This window comes from Syngnathus scovelli, chromosome 13 (genome assembly GCF_024217435.2).
Source record: "Syngnathus scovelli strain Florida chromosome 13, RoL_Ssco_1.2, whole genome shotgun sequence".
Lineage (NCBI taxonomy): Eukaryota > Metazoa > Chordata > Actinopteri > Syngnathiformes > Syngnathidae > Syngnathus > Syngnathus scovelli.
Genome location: NC_090859.1, coordinates 6,806,533 through 6,828,033, shown reverse-complemented (window position 1 = coordinate 6,828,033; position 21,501 = coordinate 6,806,533). Strand labels below are relative to the sequence as shown.

At 40.5% G+C, this 21,501-nt stretch overlaps 2 protein-coding genes and 1 non-coding gene across 3 annotated transcripts; 1 reads left to right on the top strand and 2 right to left on the bottom strand.

Annotated features, from left to right (window-relative positions):
- The first annotated feature begins 452 nt into the window (after positions 1-452).
- ccng2 (cyclin G2) lies at positions 453-7,720 on the top strand. The gene is made up of 8 exons (XM_049737223.1): positions 453-611; positions 1,545-1,676; positions 2,189-2,326; positions 2,429-2,679; positions 3,393-3,471; positions 3,622-3,720; positions 4,518-4,720; positions 6,160-7,720. The coding sequence occupies exons 2-8, from the start codon at positions 1,572-1,574 to the stop codon at positions 6,296-6,298; spliced, it is 1,014 nt and encodes a 337-aa protein (XP_049593180.1). The 5' UTR covers positions 453-611; positions 1,545-1,571; the 3' UTR covers positions 6,299-7,720.
- Positions 7,721-7,839: 119 nt separating this feature from the next.
- On the bottom strand, positions 7,840-18,751 carry taf1c (TATA-box binding protein associated factor, RNA polymerase I subunit C). Its single transcript, XM_049737185.1, has 15 exons — positions 18,300-18,751; positions 17,795-17,906; positions 16,535-16,584; positions 16,357-16,452; positions 14,998-15,065; positions 14,663-14,910; positions 14,094-14,225; positions 13,906-14,023; positions 13,765-13,836; positions 13,513-13,648; positions 12,482-12,610; positions 11,811-12,000; positions 11,593-11,730; positions 9,735-11,044; positions 7,840-8,998 (listed from the first exon to the last, which is right to left on the bottom strand). Exons 1-15 carry the CDS (start codon positions 18,414-18,416, stop codon positions 8,852-8,854), a joined length of 3,063 nt encoding a protein of 1,020 aa, XP_049593142.1. The 5' UTR covers positions 18,417-18,751; the 3' UTR covers positions 7,840-8,851.
- A 497-nt stretch (positions 18,752-19,248) lies between these two features.
- On the bottom strand, positions 19,249-19,439 carry LOC125980240 (U2 spliceosomal RNA). The gene has a single exon (XR_007485556.1). It is a non-coding gene; the product is annotated as a U2 spliceosomal RNA (small nuclear RNA).
- Between the last annotated feature and the right edge of the window lie 2,062 nt (positions 19,440-21,501).

Here is a 21,501-nt window from a genome sequence, read left to right as displayed (position 1 = left end):
TATATATTTTGCACTCCATACTAATTATCTAATTCTATCATTTTGATTGGGTATCTGTTGCGAGCACTAACGACAGCACAAGAGGCTAGATTTATGTAGCGAGCTACCCAAAACCCTTACGTAATGCCTTTATTTGCGTCAGTACCCAGTCAGTTCACGAGCCAATCAAAAACGTCTGATTTGGGCGGACTATTTGAACGTAAAATAGTGCAGTTTGTTGATTGGGCAATGGAAATGTCAATCTGAAAACAGTCGTCTTTTGTCAAGGTCGGCACTAGTGTCTCAATTTTCAGTTTCAATTTTCGTCTACGTGAAAATATACTCAGTATTATGTTTATGATTGTTGTGAAGTAAGTCAAAAATAAAACTGATACTGTCTGTAAGAACGTATGTATGCTTGAATGTTAGCCAGTACGACTGGAAGCAAGTTGTTGATTTACAACAAAGCCATGATTGGTACATCCCCCATGACGTCATGGGGGCGGGGCGGTGTATGTGTTAGCAACATCAACAAAAGAAAAGCGAGAAAAGAGTACCGAGCGATAGAAGGAAGACCGAAGAAATACGTCGGCGAAGTACAACCGATATGTGGATGTAATTTGCCTTAATAGGTAAGAACACTCATATAACTTTATCGGGATTAACGGTATCTGACACCAAACGCGCGTTTTCTTTATTCTGTCTCCTACGGAGAAAAAAAATAACGGAGGAAAGTGAACGAATGACAAAATTTACATCGACTAAAGCTAAAGTAAAGAGTAATCGAACGATCATCACATATTCACAAAGCGTCTTTTTCGATGAATGCATCATTCCAATTTACGTTTAATACGTACAGTTAAAAAAAAAACTACATGGAAAAGAGGCATTCAGTAAATATTTCCTGCTTCTTACGTTGGTTTGGGTTAATAGGAATTTACCATCAGTTTTAGAACCGGATATTCCTCGAACAAATATCTGTTTATGCGTTTTTCACTTGGTGTATTTGCTATCGTTCTGTCCAAGAGATTTTTTTCAATCACAGTAATTCAGAAAAATGCATGGATATTTAATCTATTGATTATATTCTTGTGCCTTAATGTCGAAAACGTTTGTTGTTGTGTCGATGATGGTGCTGTAGGATAGAATGTTTTGCAGTTTGAGGAATTGGAAAAAGAGCCCCTCCCCCGCTCCTCAGGGTCGATTTTAAAGGTTTGCTAGCTGCAGTCAACAACAGAATCAGCTCCCTCGGTTGCCATCTATAAATTAAGAAAACAGAACCGAATCGTGTGGCGCATTTTAAGTGTTTTTCTTTTGGCCCAAATAAACAAGAACAACGTAAAAAAAAAAGAGACTGTTTTTCGGTCTGTGACCCAGAAGGCGTTCACTAAAGGAAATCTGACACCCGAGTCCAGCTGTGGGGAAATGGGCTGGGCTGGGAGCTGTTCGGTCCCCCCCCCCCCCCCCCCCCCCCCCCCCCGGTTAAATCAGGTCAACAATCTGGACTAGATATCAGTGACAACACGTATGCCAACAAGAATTACATAAGTTTTATACTTGTGTAGTGACAAGACGAGACTGCCAGCTGAGACATGGATGCCTTCAAACTGATGAAGGAGCTGCGGGCAAACTATGAGTTGGAGGTTTATTATCTCCCCAAAGAGACAGGCCTGAGTCTCATTGAGTCTAGTAATCAGGTGAGTCCATGCACTACATCATCTCAAGCAAGTTTCTTTTAAAATATACTCACGACTACCCGTTGTAAATTATGATCATAAATCCCATAAAACAATTAACCAGAGACAAATTAAATAGCAGTTCAGACGCAATGTGACCTGCTTTGCCCAAGTGTTGGTTCCCCACCCTTGATTCACAGTAGGAAAATCTTTTACGTTTGGAGAAAAAAAGTATCTCTTGGCGGCAAAAAAATGTACGCACAGGCTAATGGTCATCAAGTTGAAGATTTCATTGCATTTTTATTGGGCTGGAACCAATGGTGTTGGTTGTTAGCAAGTCCGCCTCGCAGTTCTGGAGTTCCGCTGTGGTATATGCATGTCCTCGCTGTGCTTGCTTGAGTTCCCTTCTCTGGCATCGTCCCGCATTCCAAAAACATGCATTTTAAGATCGATAGATAGTTGCCCATAGATGTGCATGAGAGTATGAGGGCCGTAATGTTTCAAAGCCTAACTGACAAGTGTTCATTTTCTAGAATGATGGGCGGATCTCAGCCAAGTGCAGAAATGCCAAAGTGGAGGATTTGTGGAGTCTGACCAGCTTCTTTGGCTACACCACACAGACTTTCGTCCTGGCTATTAACTTGCTTGACAGATTCTTGGCCATGATGAGGGTACACAGAGTTCCTTATTTGACCGTTGCACTTTAAAAGTCAACTTTTTGATGACACAACATGGGAGGATCATTGAGTATTAAAAACAGCATCTTATTTCAGATCCAACCGAAGCACTTGTCTTGTGTCAGCCTGAGCTGCCTCCATATGGCCGCCAAAGCGACAGAGGAGGAGTGCAACCTCGCATCCACCGACGAGCTCATCCGCATTGGACAGTGCCGCTTCAGCGTGTCCGACCTCGGCCGTATGGAGAAGATCATCACAGAGAAGCTTGACTTCAAGTGCAAATCTGTCACAGCTTTGACCTTTCTGCAGTTGTACCATCAGATTGCACTGTCTCACTCCACGGAGAGGTAAGAAGGAATACTGCTAACTTCATTATTTTATGTTCACCCCTTTTCTTTGTAAGGTACACGGATAGATCGAGAGAAAACTCACAAAATACCAAGAAATCATTCAGACTCACAATGACACCTATAAACAATGTACAGTAGTCTTCAATTAAATTAGCATGAAAGTGTTTGGAGTGGAGAGGAAGTACCCAATTAAGCATGGAAAGAACATGTAAAAATAAGTAAATAAATAAAACAGACTACCCCCTCGCTGAGAAAAACAAACAAAAAGTATTTTTGCCTATTCACATATGCGCCTTTCTTTCGCTGTAGACGTGTGTGCCGTCTGCAGAATTCAAATTTGGTCAACATATTCTGCTGCTGGCATTTCTGAAACCCTATTGTTTTTGCTTGGTGTGGTGCTTTTCCACCACACTCTCTGTTGTTTGTGTGAGCAGAACCGCTCGCTTTAGGTCAGCAGTCAATTATCAGACAGTTGCGTCTGGCTGAAGCGCTGTGATAAGATTTATGGCTGACTGCCACTGACTCCAACACTTGCATAACCAGTTTGTGGGTCATGTTTGTTTTTTGCAACACACCATATTACACATAATATATATGCTTTTAGTCACTGTTTTAATTGCTCTTTTTAATATAGTTGCGTATCAGCATAAATGCCTTCCTTCCATCCAACTTGTGTGAACTCCATTGATGCTCATAATTTGTGTGAACAGGAAGGAAACATTGAGCCTGGAGAAGCTGGAGGCTCAGCTCAAAGCCTGCCTGTGCCGGATCGATTTCTCCAAAGCTAAGGTAGAAATTCTCAGCAGAGATCAACTCGCATTACAACTTCCAAATAAAGTTTTAAGATGAGCCCAAGCATGAGAGCAAATGTCAAAATGATTCTACAATTTCATATTTTCTTTGCCTTTCTATGCTTCCTTCTCTTCTAATTCCATCCAGCCGTCCGTCCTCGCCTTGTCCCTCCTGAGACAGCAGATTGAAGCTATTCAGTCGGTGGACATGTTAGAAATAGCCCATCACATCCAGAGACACTTAAAGGTAAACAAAACATTTGTGGGAAATGTGCTGGAAAAACATTAAGAGGAAAACTGCCACTCATTAAAAGAGTTTTACAGTTTTAACACCAGGAAATCGCTCTAATGTAACAATTTTACCATGATCGCAACCTCTCTTTGTGGATGCAAAAATCAGCTGTTATTTCTGCCTTAATGTGAGGAGTGTAGTATCCATTTTAAGTTACTAAATACTAAATACGTCCGATGAAGTGCATTGACGACAGGTTTGTCCACTATAAGTTTTACATGAGCAAAGTGAATTCTTGGGATCATGTAACTCTGCAATCGCCGGAGAGTTGTGTGCATCGTGTATTCAGTGAGTGGCGACCCTCATTTGCATGTGTACAAATTAAGCATGTTTATTTTTAGCCAATCTCTGCACCATTAAACATGAATTATCATGTCTGTGGAGGTATGTTCGTAAGAAAGATTATATTAATGATTTATGCATGCTAATTCTGTCAAAAGTCTAGCAGTGGAAAAAGTACAGTGAAATGACATTTGGAATTAGAACAGATTTTGTGTATTTGAAAATTTGTAGTTCCCCTTTTTGGATTTTGAAATTTTGCTAAAGTTACTTCAACATTTCAAAGACTATGGCTGTTGTTACCGGTATAACTTGTGATTGGGGTTTAAATGAGTTTTTAACCCAACTACTTTTAACCTGGTAATGTGAAAAAACGAAATGTTTCAGTGTACAATGTCACACTTGTGTTTACGCGTTTACTGTCAGTGGCGGAGCAAACCAGGCTAATCGCTCTGCTGCCTGTTTGGTTTCAGATTGCAGACAGTGAGCTCCTGTTGTGGCGCGATCAAGTTGCTCAACGCTTGTCCGACTACGCCTCGCCAGAGTGCAGCAAACCCAATCATAGAAAACTGCAATGGATCGTGTCTCGTCGTACCGCTCAGAACCTACACAGCAGCTACCGCAGCGTACCTGAACTGCCCACCATCCCCGAGTGCTGCTGGGATGAAAGCGAGAGGTGAGAATTTTAATTTTAACCAACGCAGCCTGGGTCTGAGGTTTACAACCTTGCAAAAAAACAAACGTCCACTGAATTTGGATATATTGGCTTAACAAAAGGGACATTATGTCGATGCAGCAAGCTCTAAAATAGTAGTGCGCGCACGCACACACACACACACAGACTTAGTCACTGAAGACAGGATTCAGTAATCAAAGCAAAGCAATTTGCAATTTTACATTGTCTGATAACCTCTGGGTGGGCCAGTGTGATTGTAGTTTCTGAATAGTTTATCTATGCACTCATGCTAAAGTCATCATGTAACGGCGGGTAAATGTCAGCTGAAAAATACCGAACACGTCAGTGCCCGTGTGGGTTTTCTCCGGGCACTCCAGTTTCCTCCCACATCCCGAAGACATGCTTGGTAGGCCGATTGAGCACTCCAAATTGCCCCTAGATGTGAGTGCGAGTGCGAATGGTTGTTCCTCTTCAACTGGTTCAGAGTGTCCCCCACCTACTGCCCGATGACTGCTGGGATAGGCTCCAGCACGCCCGCGACCCCCGTAGGGACAAGAGAGATAGAAAACGGATGGATGGACTCCTTGTGGTGACATATCAGAAGAAAACAAACAAACCCTGAGGGTCATCACACACATTTGAAGTTTTCTTCAGCAACCACAAGTTTTTCTTCTTAATTTTCACATTCAAAATGAGTTTTTTTGCATAATAGCTTCATTCCATAGAAAGTGCAACCACACACATTACGTCACACAGACATGACGGGCTGCTCGACTGAGTGACTAACATGTCTTGCTGGTGCCTCTCCTATCTCACAGTATTGCATGTCTGGATGTGTGCGAGTCATGGGTCACGTCCCAACTGAGACAAGACCAGTTTCCGTGACATCACACAAGGCCACGCCCTTTAATGTATCATGGGGTTTGTTTGAAAATGTCCGCTTAATGTTGAAACTAATGAAGAAAGAGGAACTTGAGTCACTGGCCACAATATTAGTTGTGAAACAACTAATGACGTCCAGTGTCAGAGCTGACTAAACAGTAATGTTTAGTTTTAATAGGTATTACATAGTTTTGCACCCCTCACAGCTTTTAATGAGATGACAAACATTAGAAACTGGCTTGCCTGACTATTTATTGCCTGACAAACAAAGACATAACCCACAGGCTAGGTCAACAAACTTGGTGATGTTCACTTTGACATTACAAATAACTGACTGACAGTCAGCTGACAACCGTGACGCAGACAGGTTTTACACACTACTATCAGCTGATAATAAAGTGGAAGCTTGAAATGCATGTTTGCTTATCTTTTTGCTGTATCATGCATATCAAAGAGGAAATAAAATGTTTGAATAACCTTGTTCTCCTCTCTACATTTAAAGGTGCAGTGACATTTCTGTCTATCAAGTAAACAAATATTTTCTAATTATCTTTCAGTGAGGACTCTTGTGAGGACATGATGAGTTCGGGCGAGGAGTCCCTCAGCAGCTCACTGGGCAGCGATGGCGAAGGGCCGTTTTTTCCGGCACACCTCTACCACCACCACCACAAACGCCGCCAATACCTCAATGCCTGACGCCTTTGTCACGTTACTGTGCCTCATCCCCACCCTAAGCATTCACTTTTAATTTATTGTCTAATAAGCTCCAGTACTGAAAGTAAATTGCACAACAACTGGCTGCTGAGCATGTCTAGATCAGTGATTCTTAACCTTATTGGAGGTACCGAACCCCACCAGTTTCATGTGCGCATTCACCGAACCCCTCTTTAGTGAACAAATGATGTTTTTCAAATTCAAGACATCATTGTTTATTTATTACAGGTGCACAAAATGACCCATGCATGAACATCACCTTGTTCAAAGAACATAACCAATACAATGCATGAACTCAAAACAAATTACATACCTGCAAATCAGCGTGACTTCTGCCGTTGCCTTTGCGAGACCAGTTTAGATATGCGTCGTCACAAATTTACACAATAATTCAGGTGTGTTCAGATCTCCGCAGTGAAGGCTCTGCCGAACCCCTGAGACTGACTCACCGAACCCCTAGGGTTCGACCGAACCCCTAGGGTTCGACCGAACCCAGGTTAAGAACCACTGGTCTAGATTTTTAGTTAGTAGATGTGTTGGTACATGGTACATTCCACGATACACAGCAATTGGTTGAAGACACTGGTTGGTTGGAAAACAAACACTGCAACCAGATCAGAGCAAAAACGTGCCAGTCGTTGTCAGAAACTTTAATTTACCAAAATCTGGCAAGTATAGAAAATGTCGGCTGTTTATAATCAAAGATGAATAAGTTTACTCATCCACTGAAGCTGAGGGCAGCTGCAGTTGCAATTATCTGGGCTTGATCTTTCAAGACTACTTTCATTATTAATCATACATTTTAGATATTTCTATTGTATTACAATATTTGTGAACATAAACCCCAAGATTTGTTGACCCATAATAATTTGATATCAATACACCGTCAGCAGCAATAATGATGGAAAATTAGTAACTAAACCTGAACATTAAATTGCAACACAATGTCCCGTTTTGACTGAATACTTTAGTGACTGCAACTGCCCTCACCTTTGGAGTTTGTTCATTTGCACAGGATGTCATTTGTGTGTTGGAAGTAGTTTGTGTCCTTGGGGAAAACAGATGTGTGACAAATTTTGTTTTTCTTGCATTAACTCTCCTGAGGCCATTTACTCAAAGTTCAGTAAAAAGCACTTATTTTCCTTGGTCAAACACTGTTGACTAATTTTGTAAGAATTTATGATTTTGAAATTGCCAATTTTAGGATGTAGCTTATGGATAGAATGTCATGTGGGATGAACTATTGCTGAGTTCAAGTTGGGAAAAAATGTACAAAAATGCACAGAAAAATGTAAAATTGTAAATGATGTAAAAAAAAAATTGTTCATAGTTTATAGATACGTTAATTTATTCTTTTCTTCACATGTACTGAAAAAAAATCTTATAAAAAACTTGTTTTTAAAACTTGTTGGATCTCATTTTCACCCTTTCAAAACCTACAATGAATCAACAGCTTGGCTGATGGACAAAATAAGGAAGAGTTACATCATAGATGTCACACTCCTAGAGCAGGAACAGCCAACTTAGTTTTGCTAATTCGGTTTTATTTATAGTACCTCATTTGCACTACCATTGCCAAAGTACAATGCACATTGACAAGTTAAAAACCTCTAAATATAAAGACACATTCATACTTAGAGGGCAATATAGTCCGAGACAACTTCCATCACTTGTTTTCTGTTCCTTTACTGTGTTAAAGCCACAAGCTGGTTGCTATGACAATGTGTAATGGCGTTCAGCACACATAAGCTAAAAGTGAAGGGGAGGAGGTGATTGTAACAGAATTAATAGGCAGAGAGTGCAGAGCAGAAGAAATCAAAGATTTATGCACATATTGTAACCCCTGTTATCCCTTTATTTTAGCAACAACCCTACACAATTCAGAACTGCAACACAAGTCGGATCAGTTTCTGTTATACTTTCGTGGAAAGGTGACTACAACGCAGAAACAGTCTCTAGCCATGATCTGTAGTAGAAGAGAAAATTGCTGTGACATTCAATTTGTTTGGAGAATGAACTTTAAGTACCTCCTGCCGCATGCCATAAGTGAAGTCAAGGTGTTTCCATGGAGATGAGAAGTTATGCAGAGTATTAAGTCACTCCAAAACTCTGGCAAACCGAACAAGCTGATTACACAGTTTCGTAAAATAGGTTACAGATTTTCTTAATGACATTTGATAAAATGAAATTAGACACTTTAATGATTACAAACACATGCAAACAGCATGTGCGCGTGCACACAAACACAAAAAAACTGAGTTTAAAAGTGAAGATGATACATTTTCAAGGTAAGATCCAATCTGTGTGCGTTTTTAATAATTAATGATCTTGAGGTCTTCAAGTAGTAAAACTGAAGTGTTTAAAGAACAGAGACACTCTGTCCATAAAGTCAAATTGTTTGATTGCTTTGAGGGTGCAGGTGTAAGGTGTACTGAATCCATGACTAATCATGACTTGATTTTGTTGAACAAGGGATTAGAAGAGTAAAAATTTATGCAGTCAATACTGCATTTTGATTATGGGCTGATGGACAAACTAAAATCCCATCCGTGCCTTCTTTTTCTTTGGTTGTGAAAACAGGCGCCCCAGAGAACTCTGGGAGAGGGACTGGGAGGAGTGAGCCAGAGGTCCAAGTGACTGCTGCTCTGCGTCAAAGTAGTTGTCGTGTTGAGCGGGATTGTCCTGTAAGCACAGCAGGAATGATTAGAATGTACAGAATGTATCACATTCTTTTTGTCTAAAAGAAGATACAACACCTTTTCAGGTGAGGAGGATACGGCTGCTGGTGTGCGCGACTGCAATTGAACAAAATCCCGGACAAATTTGAAATCCCCCCTGGACATTTTTTTGTAGGTCTCAAAAGTAGGACATGTCCGGGAAAAAGAGGATGTCTGGTTACCCTAGTCTGGTCATATATCCGTCCGCCCAGCAGAGCGGTGCCGCACAACAGCGGTCTACAACCCTTTCACTATGTTGGAAATCACAAAAATCATGAAAATCTATAGACGCCTCACCAGACTCCAAGCCCCAGGGTTCAAAGCTTGTGCAAAAAGTAGCCGCTTATAGTCTGGAAAATACCGTATTTGTGATTAAACATGGCTCTCAAGCTTGTTTCCTCACTACAGTAGTGAATCCAGATTAACACTTGAAAAACATCCAGGGGTTTTTCCACGTACTGTACAAAATGTTCTTAGAAGACTTTTGGAGTTAACGCGATTTCAAAATTCTTGACTCCAAAGTCCATGTGAAATCGAGGAACTGGGTTTGTGACTATGCAGTGAAAATGCATGTCCCCAAGAGACAACAGTTGAGAACCATTGGTCTATTTGATGAGTGTACAAGAGCAACCAACACTGAGGGTTTGGGGAACACAATGATACATGTCCAATTTGAAACCAGCAGTGAAAAATACAGGTACCTGCGATCCAAACAGAGAGCTGAGGTAGTCCTCTGCGGGGCGTTTGCTTCTCCCCTGGCTGGATGGTGTGGAGTCCAGTTGAGCAGATCTTGATGAGACGATTGGAGTAGGAAATGTGGCCTCATTGATCGCAGTGATGGGTGTCTTGGTTATTACCGCTTCATTTTCAATCGTGCCCTCAGACTGCGATAATTCTGTCTCTACCCTTTCCGAGTCTGACCCTACCCCTTGGCTTGCAGCAGAGGACCAGCCTGTCCAGTCGGAGAAATCATCCAGCTCTGACTGGTAGGTGACTGATGAAGTGAAGCTTTCAGAGAGTGCTAGCCGTCGCCCGCCGGATCGCATCCTCGCCTCCCTTTGCCTCCTCCTCTTCCTCCTGAGAGCATTCATCTTTTCTTCCCTATTCAGCCCCAGCCGATCTTTCCACCAGGCTCGCCAATTTTCCTCGCCTTGCCAGGCCAGGGTCAGACGTCGACTGAGATCGTCAACCCATGCTCCTGTGTCCACCTGGTCTGGAAACGGCACCACTTCCGGAGGCTCGGAGGTGGCGGCGCTTCTCACCAGCAGGGAAGGGTCAGACATGCACACACTCAACTGATGTCTCATGCGCGTTACGTGGTCATCTTGAGACAGTTCTCTCATTTTGTTGCGGGAAAGACTAAAGAGACTACTGGGATCGCATGTCATTTGGCAGCGCATACGGTCCTTCTTTTTGTGGCTCTTGTGCATTAGTTTTTGTAGCCAGCGTTTCCATGTGCTGAGAGCATCCTCACTGAGTTTTACAAAAGTCGGACAGTCAGGTAGATTAGCACGAGTAAAGTTAGGGCGCGTCTCCTGATTGCTGCTTGGCTGCTCTGAATCATTGCCTGCCGAACTGGTCCCATCTTCATTTTCTGCATTCAATCCTGGATCATCATTGACATGTATCTGGAGGTTCAACCTTTTCAAGTTTTGTCCTTTCCCTCGTGTCTCTGAATCCTCAGAACCGTTGTCCGAATTGTCCAATTGAAGTTGTTTCTCTGGCGTTTTGGTCACAAATGTATGAAGCATTATGCCCTGAGTTGGCCCGATTATGTCCTCATCGCTGGATGTTTCAGGAACTGCTTCGGAGGCATTTTCCAGTACTGGAAGTAGTTTTTTTGGGGAGGTTTTTCTAGGTTGGGCTTCATCCTCTGAGGCTGGGGCTAAAGAGGCATCCACATGCTCATGTTCAAGGATCTGATAGAATATATCACCTGCTTCAGTCAATTGTAGCACATAGATGCAATCATTACTTCCATCTCTTGCAGTCTTTTGGATACAGGTTAGACCTAAAAATGTGAAAACATAAAATTTTGAGTTTTAACAGGACCAAAATTGCTAAGGGCTTATCAGAGACACTATTTCGTTTCATTCAAGATGTTTCTGATCCAAATAAAATCTGTTGCAATGGTCTTGTTAATTGCAAACATAAAAAAAACACAGTCCCTCTGACCCGAGGCTCTTATTCTTTTTTCTTTCCTTTAGGAATGGCCAACTTAACTGAAGGCCCAACTTTCTAACTTTGGACCTTTATTTTTTTTGCAAGGGTATTAGAGAAAATTGTGACAATATAAAAAAATGAAAAATTTATTTTCATACCGAGTCAATAGTTTTGATTTCTTGAACTCGCATTGTGGAAAATGTGAATTGAAGAAATTCACATTATACACAATATGAGTGTATTTTCCTGTCTAAAAGCAAAACGAAATTGTTTTTAAGACAGCGTTGCTGTAATTTTATAAAAAAATAAACATTTATAAAAAGATTGTTTAAAAATGATTCCACTAAATTAACAGACAACAATTTTACAAATGGATTAATTATTTACACCAATTACCTGCAGATGGTGAGGACAGTCGGTTAGATGCTATGTCCATGCGGTGTGGGATCTGGACGGGAAGGTGTTGGAGGCTATCACAAGGCCGAAGGAGTGCCTGAGGAGGACCCATACTGATGCACGCTTCTGCTCTGCCACCTGAAGTTGTAAACATGTAGATTGTTAAGCAGCTCGGGAATTGACCTAAAAATGATGGACAATCCCCAGTCATCACAAACCTGAATACTGCAGCTGTGTGATTTCCTGAGAGCACTGTGAACCCAGTAAAACTTTAGTGGTTCCTGCTCCGCTCCGGGATGAGGATCCACCAGGAAGGACATGACAGAACACTGGTGGGAATTGCATCATGTGATCCATCTTCAGCACTGGTAAGCAAGGAAATCGCTCGTCCATTATGTAGGTTGAGTACTAAGAGTGAAATGGAATGACATGTAGCCTTAATAAATTTAATGTCACACAATCTAAATGTAACAATTAAAAAATAATAATAATGTAAAAATACATGTCATGTTTGTAGGGATTATTAGGCAATATATAGCAAGTACAATTGAATTCAGGCAGCCTGCAGCCTCTTTGATTATGTAAATAATTGATACGTTTAAAGTGTGTGGTTAAAGAGAGACAAAGTCCCAAGCATGACTAAAGTTTTACCAGGGAAAAATAAAAGGAGTATAATTGGTCACACAGTACAATCAAAAGTTGCTTGAGGCTAAAAAGAGTGATACAGTAAATAGTTTGTTGAGGAGCAAAAAAGGAAAGAAAAAAACAACAACAAGTCACTCTATCTTTGGGACTAGACATAACATGACCAAAACACCTCTATGAACCAACTGCATCCAAACGTCTTCAATTTGATGTGGTGGCTAAAACTGAGTATTCATTGCTGTACCTGAGTGTTGACAAGATGGTGAAAAGGGTGAACATCTGCCAGATATTTACTGAGGATAAGCCTCTCTCCACTTCTACAGTCTGCAGTGTTGCTGATACGAAACAATGTGTGATTGGAGGCAGGACACGCCTGGAGAAACGTGGAAACAAAACAGGCTCATTGAAAGAGTAGTACAGTAATCCCTTGTTTATCGCCGATAATTGGTTCCAAAACCACCCTGCAATAAGTGAAATCCACGAAGTCGGATCACCCTCTCATCATTTTGTGTCAATAAATGTATATGAAACCATTTAAGTGCATGTTATTATTAGAACACTAAATAATAGTTCCAAACGTGTAAATAATACATTAATAGTATAAATAAGACAGAAAATATTGGATAAATACTGAAGATATAAATATACGTGTGTGTGTGTGTGTGTGTAACATGTAGCTGTGACGTTCTGTTGTTAATCTTGGTTAAACAGGGACCTCTAGTGGTCACAAGTTACCATAGCAGCGCTATGCGCATTTTGTAGATGTATATGTAGCTAAAGTATACATACTGTAAATATGATTTTAGGACTCTTATTATGATGACAACTTTATAACAACGTACAATACTGTAAATATGTTCTCAGAAGTCTTTTATTATAACAACTTTTTTTGTAAAAAACACTGCAAATATGTTTTTAGAACTCTTATAAGAACTTTTTTTTTTTGGCTGGAAAAAATCCACAATGCAGTGAAGATATGATAAACGAACCGCGAAGTGTACTGTATACGCGACACATTCCATAGCCACTTAATTCTTGCTTTTCCAACATGAGTATCGTCGTACCAAAATCCAACAATGTACAAATAATAATAGTTGCGTGAATTCAGAAATGATCATGGGGCCATATTAGGATGCAGTAACTAGAGTATTACAGAACAGAGGAAAACCATAACCTAAACGCTTTGGATACTCCCTTTTTTAAATAATATGATGCCGTTACCAAAGTGTGCCGTGTTACGTGTATTTCAAAATGTTTTGTGTTGTTTAATCTCACCCTGATATCGCAGAGTTCTGCACCAGTCCTGTCAGCGTAGACAATCACCCGAGGATGGGCAGAAAATTCACACCATCGCCATGATGACTTAGCATTGAAGTAAAGGTTGCTGATGTCTTCCCAAACCTTTTGGATCCTGACATAAGGTGAGGAACAAAAAGAAAATCTAGCCGCAATTTTTTTTTTTTTTTTTGCTTAAGCCTGAACACCAGTCTCTTCTCTACGAAGAATTTCGCAAAAAAATGCTCTTACCCTTTGCCAACAGTCCACAGGTTTACTGTTCCACTTTCACTTGCCACCAAAACTTCACCTAGAATGTGAGGACTAACAACAACAACATAATTGAGATGTTTTTTTGGACCCTTTAGGCTGTATTGCATTTTGGTAACTTACCTCACAGTAATACAAGTGGCAACCTCTTTGGCGTTAACGACTTGCAACAAATGTGGTTCTTCGCGCTCACTAAATCTCCAAAACCCACAGAAACGATCTGACCGCGCAGAAACGCAACCTACACACAGAAAGGTATCAAACGGTGGTTCTGTGACGTACCGATGACTGAAATTGTTTCTTTGCCTTACAAATGTTGAACAAAGATGCTGAGCTAATCTGCCGGATGGGGCCTTTCAGTTGGAAGTGGAATGGTTTCCTTTTGCTGGATTTCAAAGAGAAACATTTGTCTTGGTGGTGTTCCCACTCAACTCTGTGAAAGTCTGAGGTACTGCTTTAAGGATGATCAGAACACAGTTCGAGCATTTTGTTGGGTTGAGTTATAACTCTGATTGGAGCCATCAAGTGTCAAATGAAAACCTTAATGGTTCTGTCAGTAGCCGGGCTTTTCATTAGCTAGAACAGTCAAATAGGCTAAACCTTTTCTGAGTACACAAAAATAGAACAAACGGAATAGAGTGAAACCTCTAAAAAAGGCGTGTTTATGTGTATATTTGGTAATGCTGTGAAGAAGTTACGTTGATGTGACAAAGATTTTTGAATGGCGTAGCCTAATGCAAAAACATTCAAGGTTGAATCCAAATTGCATGAGAAACATTAAAACGTTACACAATAAGTCTGGCAAGTCTGTTAAATCTGACAAAATGCAATTGTTAACTGCCATCAAATTGAATTAAGACATTGTTTTGCTGAAGGATACTGAGGCGGTCCATTCCCTGGTTTCCAGGAAAGAGAAGGCAGCCATTTTGAGAGTGTTCACTTTGTGAGAAGGGGATTAAGTTGAGTGCGCCCCCTGTGGCTCCTTCATAGAACAGCCGGCGGTCTCTCTGCTCCGTCAGTTCCTCGTACAACAGAGAACCCAGCAGCTCTGGCGGGACAGTATGCACGACATCTGACATTAAAGCACTGTACGCCTGCAGTGTTCTGGAGGAACACGACTTGTGACATCTGAGAAGTGACAAGAAATGTCATAAAACAACAGTCAGACATTCACAAGTGTTTGCATTTGGAAGGCCTATATATTGTGGCACTTACATTGGCAAATTCAGCTTGTCAAGGAACCGTTTCATCTTCCATGTGTGAACTGCATCTCTGCGTTGACGCTGGAATTTACACACATGCACAACACAATACTAAGTCCATCACTTATTTTCTTCCCTCCAAGCAAACACACAATTAAACAAGAGTTTACGCCAAGCACAGCACTCAACAGAGGCTCATTAGACACTCAGCTTTTACCAGTTCTTGGTGAACACAACATTTCCATCATATTGATGAACCGTGGTTGAATACAGTGGCGAACATCTCAGTGCTTTAAAGCAAACTTCAAACAACACAGCTAGTTTTTGTTTCTTTAAGAGAGCAACGGCTTCCTTCTTGGTGTTCTCCCATGAACATTCTTGTTGAATGTTTTATATATGGTAGAATTGTCAACAGAGATGTTGACATCTTCCAGTGATTTCTGTCTTCAACTGACAATCGATGGTCATTCCGTAGGAGGAAAAGCAAGAGTGCTAAATTGTAGTTTTTTTTTTTTTTTTTACGTTATTTCAATTTATAATAACTGCTTGACCTATAGCTACCGTATTTTCCGCACCATAAGGCGCTTCGGGTTAAAAGGTACAGACTCAACTCCGGGGTCTTTTCTGTAGTTAATCCACACATAGGACGCACCCCATTATAGGGTGCATGCATGCCATGACTTACCGTTAAAAGACAAAACAAAAAAAACCTAACAGTCAGTTCTGTTGTACTTTATTATACTATTTGTTGTACTCACAATGTTAATTAATAATACGCAAATCCATCAAAATCCTCATTTTCCATATCCAAATTAAACAGTTGGGCAAGTACGCCATTAAACATGCCAAGTTCCCTCGTCATTGTCTCGTCGTTGTTACGGTGCTCTTCGGCAATGACCCCGGCTTGAATAGTGCCTCATAAGCATGTCTCTTTGTCTATGCCATTTTAGAGGGTCCTAATGCTGTTTTCTTTGCACAAACAATAGTATTTATTTATCAATGGCAGCGGAGGTACGTGCTCAACGTGTTACGTACAGTCCTCTAAATGTTTTTTTTGCCCCGCTCTACGTAAAACGTGATGTCCTCTAATCGGTTTATCGGGTCTTCATATTACGCCTGTATATTACAGAAGCCACACAAAACAACTTTACAGATTTTGGAATTCAGTCCACACAAAAGGTGCTGGCCGGCTGACGTGCCCACGCGTGAGGGCATCCGCACAAGACTTTTTAAACACTTTATTGCATTTTAAAACTGTAGATCGTGGACTGTAAATTTGTAACTCAATCGAAGGTACTTAATTTAGTCAGTGATGGGAAATAGATTAGTTTTTTCCTATTAACAGTTTTTTTTCCAATAAAAGCAAACCCACCTTTTTCATTCCATATTTAAAATAGAAATTGTCCCCGAGAACTTCACTGATGCACCCAAAGGCGTCTCGGCAATGATCGGAGTAGAAGTTTTGCATCTAGAAATAACATATTTAAAATAAATAAATAAAACAAATAAACATTTCAGAAAAAACAAGCAAGATCCAAGATCAGACTCACATGCTCTGTGAAGTCGTGCGGATCTGGAGGAGTTGAGGACCAATTGAAAGCTGGAAATTTGATAAAAACAAACATGATTTGAACAAAAGATTTGGTAATTCAATACATTTGCCCGATACAGGAAAAGACTAGTTGCAATCAATTTAACTCATTCATTTAACTTCCGGAACACTTCTAACCACGAGGGTTGCGGGCATGCTGGAGCCTATCCCAGCAGTCTTTGGGCAGCAGGCGGGGTACACCCTGAACTGGTCGCCAGCCAGTTGAAGGCATTCATGCTCACAATCACACCAGAAGGCAAAGTTGGAGTGGTCAATTGGCCTACCATGCATGTTTTTGTGATGTGTGAGGATACTCGGAGAAAACCACTTATTCAAGCATGGGGAGAACATGCAACTGCCGCACAGAAAGGGTGGAGCCAGATTCACACCTCTGAACTGTGAGCATATTTTCATTCAAATAAATTAAAACCGTTTTGATGCACCTATTTTTCCTTCTTAATAATACATTGCAGCGGTATCTGATGAGGCCTTGGTATCAGCAGATACTCACAATCAAGTCAGTCAGACTCTGGAGCAAAAAAAACTTGAACCCAACTTGATCTAAAGTTGATTCTGTTTAAAATACACTTGTGACATACAACGGTGATTGCCTCACAACTGCTCTTTTACCATGTCAAAAGTGCCTGCTACGTTACATCAACGGTGTACACACAAATTAGAAAGATTAAATTGCATACCAGATTCAAGCTGGTCACTGCACAATTGTATACTGAGCAATTTAATAGCACTAGCGAGTGAGGTCAGTGGCTCGTGGGAATTTCTTTATCTGCACCCAGCTATGAACAAAATGCCGAGATTAAAAACAAGTTTGTGGTTACCGAAGATTGAATGGCTTGTCATAAACTTCGGTGGAAGAAGACTTATTTAATGAATGAGAATCACCTAAAAAGGCCGTTGATGTTGTGAGTGAGTTGATTAGTAGACAGATAGTAAGATTTTATCGGCATTGTAATCAACAAGGTTATGTGGTGGTTAGTTTAATAAAGTGTGCCAGATGCTTAATAAAGCAACCAGCTGGGGGCGCAAATGGTCACAGCCTAACTGCTGTATCGTACTCAAGTCAATTTTACTTGCTACGGTCAGAATTTCATTACTAACAGAAGTATTTTTAATTGATACTGTGGGGTTTTAATACAGTAACAGAAGGGTACCAACACATTTCTCCATGTGTGTAGATACCAGCTGTAAGGTCACTTACAGTTCTTTGGATTGAAGAGGGGAATTGGTGCCGGTTCTGTCTGACGCCATATCTCCCCCTTCACCTGATGTCTAGATGTAAAGGTCCAGTTGCTTGGAGGATCAGATCCACCCTGAAATCAAAATGTGCTTTTTATTTTTTGGTGTAACGGACACAACCTGTGGTTCGAAGTGACGTGAAAATACCTCGTGATTGTATTGTCCGTTTTCAGTTATCTGTACTTTTTTTACTGTGCTGACGACGTTTTTTTTTTCTTTTAAAAATGTGTAGTTCGACTTACTTTTAAGAGTCTTCTTCAAATAGTTCGAATTTCTAAAGTACTACAACAAGTAACATAGCGATATGTCATGTTTTGCACCGACCCTCACAGTTCCCTGACAAAAATAATCAAAATTGTTAAGACAAATGTCCTAAAACGACGCAGTAACAATGATCTCTGGAACAAATCTTACACCGCGTTTAGAATTAATTGAACACAACATAATTGTTCGATGCATTCACAAACCTGAGGTTGGACCTGATCGTAACTGCCCCAAATTCCAGCACATGGTTTCTGCGAGCAGCCTGGTGGTCCATTGTTGTAAAATGAAGGGAACAGCTGCTTTGGGAAGCTATAATCCATTCTCTTTGCATTAGCCGATTTGCGAGATGTCCTGAATGTGAATGGTGACAGGTCCCACGCTGTGCAAAAGATCTAGTCTGAACATGTTGCTGCATCAGATTCGGCTAATGCTAGCCTTTTCAGTTGCAGCTCGGGTTACATACAAGTGGCTTCTTGTTCCCCGATCGAATTATCACGATAATCAGTCATTAAATTAAACCAGATAAGAAAAAACAACAACAAAAAAACTGTTTCCAATACGTCAAAACTTGAAGCATGTAGCTCAACATTACATGGTCAGCACATGTGTGAATAGAACAATCAAGTTAGCATTTTCAAAGCTTTGAAAAGTGGTGTATTTCCGGTAACATTTCCCAAGAATTTAATAAAGTACCGGAAGTATGTGTGTGACTGACACAATAAAAGCATTAACCACGACAACGCTGTTTTTAGTGGGTGACGCCTGGTCACCCTAATCGGGTATGTTCATACACGGTGCAACAAAAATGAATAGAAATAAAACACTAATATTTTCAGCAGCTCTTTTTAATTATCTAAAGCAATAACAGGCTGATGTATATTTAAACGTATTGTAGTCCACTGTAATATACACAATTTTACTATAAACAGCACTTTGATATAGGGAAAATGTAATCCAATAATGACCAAGATGTCATACATGTTCAAAATAGAGTATATACATAATTTGAAGAATAAACTGTTTTTGATTACGTTTCTTCATGATTCCATTACTTTTATATATGCCCAGCTGCAACATATTAACATTCCCATCTATCAGTTGCAATGGTTTCCTCTCACCGCATGACTACTGCACGATTGATTTCACAAGTCAAAGGGGTACACCGTTACTAGAAGTACTGCAATACCAGGTCAATGCGTGGAGTGGACGGAGCAAGCCCCTATTCCATCTCCCTGTTCCAAAAATCAATTTAATATGTGGTCCCCAGATAGGGGACGTATCAGATATTAAACTGATAAGAACAGATACTACACTTGATCTTAGCCAAAAGGCTGAGAAGCGATAACTAGTAACAAGTTAACGGGGCCAATGTTATGTCCAGCACTACAACCTAAAGTGAGAGTGACAAACGTCACCTGACGCCAACAACACATATTTACACGCGGAGACATTTTAAGTGAAACGAGGATAGTTGTGCCTTTTTGGGGCCTATAAAAACAAATAAATATTGAGTAATTGCTAGGTTCTAGAAGTCAGGTCACGTGGTGGTCCAATGAAAAAGCACCATGAAAGTTATCTTTATTAATGGCATTACAATGATATTTGACGCTCAAAGAACCCAATTACAGGTGTTCACGAATATTTCAAACACACGGTGACTTGTAATAGGACAATTTCGTTGCTTAGCATGTCACAAATGAAAAGAATGTTCGGCTAAAGCTAGCTGGTCACGTGATCCAGCGACATATATTCTGTTATCTTGTTTAATCGCGTGAAGACAGATGTCATTTGTAAAAGTTTACAAATAAATTATCATTCAAGAAAAAGGCAGTTTAGCTATTTTAACGATGTTTGACGATAATGACCAGTCAGTTTACTCCACACGCCAAATCACACTACTTCCTGTTTCCAGTTAAAGGGCTAGAGACATCCTTTTTTTTTTTTTTCAATTAGAACAGAATTTGACAGAATGTATAAAGTGAACACATTTGCCGCATTGGAAATTAAAAATGGACACCGATTACTAAGAATAAAGCTGAAATGAAATGCCAGTTTATCGATCGGGTCCCGCACGAAGCCAAACTGGCGGCGCCATTACTGTGACGTCACAAGTTGTACATCTGGATGTCAACAAACCCAAACAACATGGCAGATGATAGCGACAGCTCCGTTTCTAGCGGCAATATTAGCATCATTTTATCCGATTCAGTAACCTCTTTTGACGCAGAATATGATGAATCTAGCAGTTCACTTGGGCTGAGCTGAGCACATTTTCTGAATTGTGCCCCTCCCGTCACTCTGGTTAGGTTGGCATAGTAAAAAGTGCTCTTGGGGGCTTTATAGTGCCGAGTTGATCTCGGCACATGAAAACATGACCACCTGCAACGTTTGGTTTAGGTTTTATAAGCATTTTTAATTTTATTGCTTAAATCGCATTTTCTCGACGAGCTGAGCACGTTTTCTGAATTGTGCCTCTCCCGTCACTGTGACTAGCGCACGTACGAGGTTAATAATGGTAATTAGGGTGGGCCCTAAATGGTAATTATGTCATTAGCTTACCTGTTTGGAAGAAAGTGACGTGTATTCTCTTTTTTTTTACTCATTGCTCCCACCGGTTCACCTGAAGGACACTCTTTTCATACTTTCGCACGTACTAATAACTTTTGTCAGTGGTCAACAGCGTTAATCTCAAATTTCAGGAGCTATTTTAGTTAATGCACCACGCTGACTTGCAACCACTCATTTTTATGAGTGACATTCAGGTTCACCTCGGACTTCTAAGTCTCATTACGTAAACGGGAAAATAAAGTTGTAAACGTTATTTTATGTATTAATTGACTGCTCAGTGTTTGATGAAAAAGTACAATATGACTCAATGGAGTAGAGTATAACATTCAACAAATTTCCTGTGAACAAAGAAGTGAGAGAACTAACTACATTGATTCAGAGCATACAGCAGACCTGTTTTTGAACAACTTTATTCTTCAGCTCACGTATAGCTTCTTAGTGTGCGATGGCAATCGAACAAAATCCTGGATAATTTTGAAATTCCCCCCGGACATTATTTTTTGTCTCAAAACTAGGACATGTCCGAGGAAAAGAGGACGTCTGGTCACCCTATTTTAGGCACCCCTATTCAGTTGCAGTGCACCCAAATATTGACTGCTAATATATATATTTTTTCAAAATCAGAATACATGTTAAAGGGAAATGTGCTTTCGGGAGTTTGCAAACATATTTTTCAAGGTTGTGTTAAACTTATAATCATATTAATATCTAGTATTGGAGTGCTTGTGTGGATTGGTGGGTGGCGAAGAATGTGCAGGCAAACTGCATGAACTTGTTTTCTTTGAAGTGTTGTGGAATAGGTCCAGACAGGGAGTACCGGACGAGAACACCTCAAGG